Consider the following 9,031-nt stretch of genomic DNA (forward strand, 5'->3'; position numbering starts at 1 on the left):
GTCTCTCCTTTCCCCTCTCTTCTCCTCTCCTGTCTCTGTGCTGTAGGTTCTGGGGACACCTACACGGGAGCAGATCCGAGAGATGAACCCCAACTACACTGAGTTCAAATTCCCCCAGATTAAGGCACACCCATGGACTAAGGTGAGTCAACAGGTACAGGAACTCTTTTACTACTCTACAATCCACCCCCTCCCCTAGCATCATCTCTCTGTGCTCGCCACGCCAGCCTGCCAGGCATTCATCTCTGCCATCCCATATATTCAATTCAATTCAAGGGGCTTTATTGGCATGGGAAACATGTGTTAACATTGCCAAAGCAAGTGACGTAGATAATATACAAAAGTCAAATAAACAATAAACATATATCTGTATCCTCTAATATCCAAAATAAACCCCTTCAGCTAGACACTTCATGATGGGCCCCACCTAGATTTGTAAGGATTGGATAGGTGTAAGCTATATGGTAACAGTTGCGTCTAGCCCCACTAGCTTACTGGTAGGCTAGCTGGGGTGTCTACCATATTGCTTACAACCATCAGATTCTTTCTAATCTGCAAGGGCACATGACGAAGTCCTCAGGTCAGGTCGGTGATAACCTCAAGAAAGGGAGTTAGCAAAGAGGACATTGTCACAGTATTTGAACAGGGCCCAAGTCAAATGGCAAATGAGCAGTGTTGTAGAGCAGGTCCTCGTGGCGTCTCCCTAGACTCCACCTTGTGCTTGTTCTCTAGTACTGCATCCTCTAGCCACCCAGTCTCTGTGCTGCCTGTCTAGACCAGGGATGGACAACTCCAGTCCTCGGGTTCTGATTATTGTCATACTTTTGCCTGAGCCCCAGCTGACACACCTTACTCCCAATAATCAACTAATCCTGATCTTCAGTTTAAAATGCAAATAGTTCAATCAGCTGTGTTTGCTAGGGATGGGGAAAAAATGTGACACCACTCCAGCCCCGAGGACTGGAGTTGCCCATTACTGGTCTAGAGTCTCCTACCCTGCTTCTGTAGGGCTGCGCTCTTTACACTTGAACTGGACAAATACAGAGGACAATCTATGAACAATGAGCCCTCCTCGTGGTTTTAACAGACACACAAAGTTTATAATATACAGTCGTGGCCAAAAGTTTTGAGAATGACACAAATATAAATCTTCACAAAGTCTGCTGCCTCAGTTTGTATGATGGAAATTTGCATATACTCCAGAATGTTATGAAGAGTGAGCAGATGAATTGCAATTAATTGCAAAGTCCCTCTTTGCCATGCAAATGAACTGAATCGCCAAAAGACATTTCCACTGCATTTCAGCCCTGCCACAAAAGGACCAGCTGACATCATGTCAGTGATTCTCTCATTAACACAGGTGTGAGTGTTGACGAGGACAAGGCTGGAGATCACTCTGTCATGCTGATTGAGTTCGAATAACAGACTGGAAGGAAGGAGGGTGGTGCTTGGAATCATTGTTCTTCCTCTGTCATCCATGGTTACCTGCAAGGAAACACGTGCCGTCATCATTGCTTTGCACAAAAAGGGCTTCACATGCAAGGATATTGCTGCCAGTAAGATTGCACCTAAATCAACCATTTATCTGATCATCAAGAACTTCAAGGAGAGCGGTTCAATTGTTGTGAAGAAGGCTATAGGGCTCCCAAGAAAGTCCAGCAAGCGTCAGGACCATCTCCTAAAGTTGATTCAGCTGTGGGATCGGGGCACCACCAGTACAGAGCTTGATCAGGAATGGCAGCAGGCAAGTGTGAGTGCATCTGCACACACAGTGAGGCGAAGACTTTTGGAGGATGGCCTGGTGTCATCAAGGCAGCAAAGAAGCCACTTCTCTCCAGGAAAAACATCAGGGACAGACTGATATTCTGCAAAAGGTACAGGGATTGGACTGCTGAGGACTGGGGTAAAGTCATTTTCTCTGATGAATCCCYTTTCCGATTGTTTKRSGCATCCGGAAAAAAGCTTGTCCGGAGAAGACAAGGTGACGCTACCATCAGTCCTGTGTCATGCCAACAGTAAAGCATCCTGAGACCATTCATGTGTGGGGTTGCTTCTCATCCAAGGGTGTGGGCTCACTCACAAATTTCCCTAAGAACACAGCCATGAATAAAGAATGGTACCAACACATCCTCTGAGAGCAACTTCTCCCAACCATCCAGGAACAGTTTGGTGACGAACAATGCCTTTTCCAGCATAATGGAGCACCTTGCCATGAGGCAAAAGTCATAACTAAGTGAATCGGGGAACAAAACATCGATATTTTGGGTCCATGGCCAGGAAACTCCCCAGACCTTAATCCCATTGAGAACTTGTAGTCAATCCTCAAGAGATGGGTGGACAAACAAAAACCCACAAATTCTGACAAACTCCAAGCATTGATTATGCAAGGATGGGCTGCCATCAGTCAGGATGTGGCCCAGAAGTTAATTGACAGCATGCCAGGGTGGATTGCAGAGGTCTTGAAAAAGAAGGGTCAACACTGCAAATATTGACTCTTTGYATCAACTTCATGTAATTGTCAATAAAAGCCTTTGACACTTATGAAATGCTTGTAATTATACTTCAGTATTCCATAGTAACAGCTGACAAAAATATCTAAAGACACTGAAGCAGCAAACTTTGTGGAAATTCATATTTGTGTCATTCTCAAAACTTTTGGCCACTACTGTACACTACCGTTCAAAAGTTTGGAGTCACTTAGAAAAGTCTTTGTTTTTGAAAGAAAAAAAGTAGTTGGCAGCTTCATTAAATATTCCGGGATGCTGGCCTTCTAGGCAGAGTTGCAAAGAAAAACTATATCTCAGACTGGCCAATAAAAATAAAAGATTAAGATGGGCAAAAGAACACAGATACTGGACAGAGGAACTCTGCCTAGAAGGCCAGCATCCCGGAGTCGCCTCTTCACTTTTGACGTTGAGACTGGTGTTTTGCGGGTACGATTTAATGAAGCTGGCAGGACTTGTGAGGCATCTGTTTCTCAAACTAGACACTCTAATGTACTTGTCCTCTTGCTCAGTTGTGCACCGGGGCCTCCCACTCCTCTTTCTATTCTGGTTAGAGCCAATTTGCGCTGTTCTGTGAAGGGAGTAGTACACAGCGTTGTACAAGATCTTCAGTTTCTTGGCAATTTCTCACATGGAATAGCCTTCATTTCTCAGAACAAGAATAGAATGATGAGTTTCAGAAGAAAGGTCTTTGTTTCTGGCCATTTTGAGCCTGTAATCGAACCCACAAATGCTGATGCTCCAGATACTCAACTAGTCTAAAGAAGGCTAAATCTGTTATGCTGGTGAATGAGGACCCAAAAGCGACGTAATAGAAACAGAGTCTTTATTCCAGTATCAAACAAACAATGATTCTCCTGGATATATCAAAGGTAAATCCAAAACAGGAAACTGAAAACCTCTCGTCAGTAGAGAGGAACGACTGGAGACGCGACCACAGACTGCAGGTCGCTTCAGGAACAGGCCGTAGCTGACATAGACACCTGCTCACACGCAGCATCTGAAGAAGGCAAAAACACGAACAGGGCGGAACAAGGACACAGGAACAGCAAACATCAAACAAGAATCCGACAAGGACAGAAGCGGAAAACAGAGGGAGAAATAGGGACTCTAATCAGAGGGCAAAATAGGGGACAGGTGTGAAAGAGTAAATGAGGTCGTTAGGAGAATGAGAAACAGCTGGGAGCAGGAATGGAACGATAGAGAGAGAGAGCGGGAGAGGGAGAGAGGGAGGAGGAGAGAGAGGGATAGAAAGAGGGAAAGAACCTAATAAGACCAGCAGAGGGAAGCACAGGGACAAGACATGATGATCAAAGACAAAACATGACAAAATCTAAAGATTTACTTCGCCACCATGGCCTATTTATTGCCATTACCTCCCTTATCTCACCTCATTTGCTCACATTGTATATAAACTTATTTTTCTACTGTATTATTGACTGTATGTTTGTTTTACTCCATGTGTAACTCTGTGTTGTTGTATGTGTTGAACTGCTTTGCTTTATCTTGGCCAGGTCGCAGTTGTAAATGAGAACTTGTTCTCAACTTGTCTACCTGGTTAAAGAAAGGTGAAATAAAAAATAAAATAAAAAAGGCCAGTTTTATTGCTTCTTTAATCAGAACAACAGTTTTCATCTGCGCTAACTTAATTGCAAAAGGGTTTTCTAATGATCAATTAGCCTTTTAAAATGATAAACTTGGATAAGCTAACACAACGTGCCATTGGAACACAGGAGTGATGGTTGCTGATAATGGGCCTCTACGCCTATGTAGATATTCCATAACAAATCTGCTGTTTCCAGCTACAATAGTCATTTACAACATTAACACTGTATTTCGGATCAATGTTATGTTATTTTAATGGACAAAAAAAWTGCTTTTCTTTCAAAAACAAGGACATTTCTAAGTGACACCAACATTTTGAACGGTTGTGTATTTTTCTATGTATATCACCCTCACCTTTGTGCCGACCCTTGTCAGTTAAGTTAGGTAATATCTGTAACATTCAGTAGTTGATAATAATTACATTCTCTTTCCATTTCATATCTATTAGCAGAAACTGAAATCCTCCTCTCTCCCACCTGCTATCATGACCGCATACATCATTGTGTTCATGATACTAGTTTGAAATTGATTGGTTTACTGATTCTAGTCTCGCCTTTGTGATTGGCTCCCTGACTCGTCATTGCGTTGGATTGGCTGCTAGGTGTTCCGGCCCCGCACGCCCCCGGAGGCCATTGCCCTGTGCTCTCGGCTGCTGGAGTACACGCCCACCTCGCGCCTCACCCCCCTGGAGGCGTGTGCACACTCCTTCTTCGATGAGCTGAGGGACCCCAATGTCAAACTGCCCAACGGGCGAGAAAAACCCTCTCTCTTCAACTTCACCACCCAGGGTACAGCACCTTGTCAATACACTCTCTGCCTGTCTGTTTTATCTGCGGTACGGAGAGTTTCTTCTCTTACATGTATAATGATGAGGTCTCTCTGTCAAGTCTCTGTACTAATGCTACCTGCTGTAATCTGTGTGTGTGTACGTGTGCGTGTGCGTGAGTTGTGTTTTCATATGTTTATCTGTGGTGGATGTGATCTGCTGTAATCTGGTGTACCGTGTCTCTCTCATAGAGCTGTCCAGTAATCCCTCGCTGGCCAACATCCTAATCCCCGCCCACGCCCACTCTCAGGTCGCCACCTCCACCCCAACCAACGCCAACGCCACCGCCACCACAGGTTGACCCACACCTCTCCATCCCTCTCCAACTCTCTGTCTATGTTCTCTCTCTCTCTTTTCTCTCTCTGTCTCTCTCCCAGGAAAATGTCTCATTAAAAACACCTGTTTACTCATTGTGTAAATGAGTGAATCATTTTCCTCTCCCTACTCTCCTGTCCTTCTTTCTAGATGGTAACAGCACAGATCGCGGCCCCAGCACCACTACCGCCTCAGCCTCCAACTCCACCTCCTGAACCCTCCCTCTCTGACCCCCCCCCCCAATCAGGGGTGCACCTGGGTGCCAGCTGTAAGAATGATGACATGGCAGGGTTTAAAACAGATGACCACAACTAACTGAGCCCTCCACGTCACCCATTTAAGTGTTTGATTTCTGCAACCTATTCCACTGAGGACATCTTTATGGTCTGTTAGAGGGAGGGGGTGGTGGGGGCAGGGGGAGGCTGATGAAATATAAGAGTATTCATATATAAACGTACCATATATACACAATACTAGCCTGCTAATGTTTCCAAGAGGACAATCTATGTATCAAAGTAATTATCTGTCCCCTCACCCTCCTACTCTTCCTTGTCCACAATGAAGCCCCCCCCCCACATTAAGGATCAGTCCCTCCCTCTCGCCCTCTCTCTACACCACACCCCTTCATATCCTCATCACTTCCCCTCTGACACCCCCTGGTTGGGATGGCCACCCAGGCTCCTCCTCCTGTAGTGCATGGCCTGAGTATAGTTAGGAGCACCCAGAGTGACCTTTCACCCCTGCATTGACGTCCACACTTTTGCTAATTAGGCATGAGGCACACATACACACACATACATTCTTACCAACACACGCCGATGCATGAAGGTCCTGATATATGTGGACAGTCCAATCAGAAGGGAGGTTTTGGATGTTGTCAGAGGTTTGCTTGGGGTTGTTTTTAAATGGTTAGCGAACAGTTTTATTCTGTTTTTATTTTATATCCCCTTGGCTTAGGGTGGGCGGGATCATGTCAGATGTCTATGGTTCTGTCTGCTTGTATTACATTTACACTGAGTGTACAAAACATTAGGAATACCCCCGTTCTACAGGGATCCTGGCCCATGATGACTCCAATGCTTCCCACAGTTGTGTCAAGTTCTCTGGATGTCCTTTGGGTGGTAGACCATAAATGATACACACGGGAAACTGTTGCATGTGAAAAACCCAGCAGCTTTGTAGTTCTTGAGACACTCCGGTGTACCTGGCACCTACTACCATACCTCATTCAAAGGCACTCAAATATTTAGCCTTTCTCATTACATCTGTCACACATACTGTACACAATCCATGTCTCTACTGTCTCAAGGCTTAAACATATTTCTTTAACCTGTCTCCTCACCTTTATCTCTATGCTGAGAAGTAGATTTAACAAGTGACATCCATAAGGGATAGCTTTCACCTAGATTCACCTGGACAGTCTGTCATGGAAAGAGCTGGTGTTCCTAATGTTTGTACACTCAGTGTATACATACATACACAGTTTATATATTACTTTGCATTATGTACAAATATATATATATATATTTAACTTCAATGGTTCAGAATCCATAACGGTTAGTTGTTGGCTCACAGAGCAGGGGCAATATTTGCTACTGCCTAAAGACATGAAGAGGCAAGGTGGTGTGATTTCTTTGGCTAGAAAAGCCTTTTTTTCAGCAGTCACTTTCCTGTTTTTCTGTATGTAATTATTGGTATGTTAATGCTGTAGACAGGACTAGAAAAAATATTTTTATTTATCTCTATCAGATGACTGTGTTGTAATGCAGTCAGTTTGGAGGGGATGTCTCCCCCACACCTTCTTTCTGTCTCTTCAGATGAAGACTTTTTCTTCCAAACCAACCCCTAGCTTCTACCCCCTTAGCATTTGATTTGGAATTCAGCCATGGAGAGGTCTTTGTTGTTTCTGGCTAGATTGCGAGGAGTCCTCTGTCACTCCTGGCTCTCCGATTGTGACCACTGACTCACTGTTAGTACAATGTTCATCAAATGTTGGTCCAACGTTAATTGAACATTAGTCTAGCATTCTTCTCTTTCCTCTATCTCTCTCCACCTGAACCACACACGCACCTCTCTGGCACAGTCTCTCAGAGTAGAGCGTCTTACTTACCCAGACATATTCACACAGGTTCAATACGACAACACAACTATACTGTGTATATGTATACAGTTCATATGCTCCTCACCAAATCCTGACTCATATTTTAGTTTTTTATGTTTGTTAGTTTCTTCTGTTTTTATGTTGTGATCATGGTATGTACAGTATATATATATCTAGACCCATGTCCTGTTTATGAGCAAAAACAAAGATATGGGGGGGAGAAAAGAAAAGAACAAAAAAACAGACTTGTTTGTTGGATATTGTAGATGATGATGCTTTATCCAGCCATATAGTTCAATCTTTACCTGTACATTACAGTAGATGACAGCTGTATTATTCGAACAATACCTAGTCATGTATAGTGTATCTATAGTTTGGAGTGCCTTTTCTTTCATACACCTTCGCCTTGCCCCCCTTATCTCCCACCCCTCCCATCACATAACCTTACATCCTCCTTAGGTGCTGTTGAATTACTTTCTGCCCCCTCCCCTATCCCCCCTCCTCTCAGATCTCAGTTTCAGTCAAGAGTTGTGCCAATGTTAGTTAACATTAGAATTTCTCGCTTTCTCTGTATGTACAAGTCATCTTCAACCTCCTTTTCCCCATGTTTAAAGCTTTTTGTTACACATCTGTTTTTAAAACATGATCTATATATAGTTCCAGATTGTTGTCCTGATTTGAAGAAAAGTCTGTGTTTGATTTTAATCAATGGTTTCACTAGGGTGCAGAAATAGACAACAGACAACAGTCAACATAGCATAGACATACATTAGAGCACATGATGTATTCAGTCAAAATGATGCTTCTGGTATCAAAGCCATTACGCCTATTGATGTTGTGACAAGCCATCCTCAGAGGTAATGCAGTACCTTGTATCTCATTGTCTACACACCCCTTCTCTTTTCCACCCTCCATCCCTCTGTGGTCTGAGGTGTTTATCATGTCCCCCTCCAGTGCCATGCCGTCCTGTTTGCTGTAATATTTGCGTTTATCAACGTGTTGCTATCTATCCCACCAGTGTGACCACTTCGCCTCTCTCCCCTGACTCCAGTTCAACCAGAGTGAACCATGTCAATCCACACCACAACCGTTTCAGTTACCAAAACAAAGACAAGCAAGGATAGTGGACTATAATATACCGACTGTGGCATCGTCACACTCGTGGCAGAAGAATTTGCTAACCGAGTTTAAAGAAAAAATAAGAAAAGACGACAGAAAACTAACTGTATAACAATACCACTACTACTTGAATGCCTCGGTTTGTGACATTTTATTTCATTTTTAAATGTTTGTTTTTTTGTTCTGTGAAGGTATCCTAAATGTTCGCCCCTGTAAATACTTCCCCCTGCGTGCCCTGAGGAATAGTTCCCTGGTTTCCTGGTACTGTCATTTGCATTAAATAAAGAGTAGGATAGCCTGGAAATGAACAAGCCTTGACCTCTGCCTGTGTGTCTGTGTGTGTGATCTTGCCCTGTTGTGACATCTGTCGTAGAGCTCAGTATGTACAGTAGAACAGCAGGCTATGACTAACAACACACTACAGTAGATGACTAGCCACATGTGGCCACAGCCCATCCACTTCATCCAGCCACACAATCTACATCAGGGGTGGGCAATAAGGGATTTCAAAATTCAGAGGAGGATTGGTTTGGGATCGATTTGTTTGTCAAAAGGCATTTG

General features: G+C 43.8%; 1 protein-coding gene across 1 annotated transcript in view; it reads left to right on the forward strand.

Moving 5' to 3' along the window:
• LOC111979128 (glycogen synthase kinase-3 beta) overlaps positions 1 to 7,569 on the forward strand; it is a 76,972-nt gene extending 69,403 nt beyond the window's left edge. Inside the window, exons 4-7 of the mRNA XM_024009446.2 lie at positions 47 to 142; positions 4,711 to 4,897; positions 5,127 to 5,231; positions 5,401 to 7,569. Of these exons, the coding sequence (XP_023865214.2) occupies positions 47 to 142; positions 4,711 to 4,897; positions 5,127 to 5,231; positions 5,401 to 5,465 (453 nt within the window). The 3' untranslated portion in view covers positions 5,466 to 7,569. The remainder of the gene's footprint in view (positions 1 to 46; positions 143 to 4,710; positions 4,898 to 5,126; positions 5,232 to 5,400) is intronic.
• The last annotated feature ends 1,462 nt before the right edge of the window (positions 7,570 to 9,031 follow it).

The sequence above is a fragment of the Salvelinus sp. IW2-2015 genome, linkage group LG2 (genome assembly GCF_002910315.2).
Source record: "Salvelinus sp. IW2-2015 linkage group LG2, ASM291031v2, whole genome shotgun sequence".
Lineage (NCBI taxonomy): Eukaryota > Metazoa > Chordata > Actinopteri > Salmoniformes > Salmonidae > Salvelinus > Salvelinus sp. IW2-2015.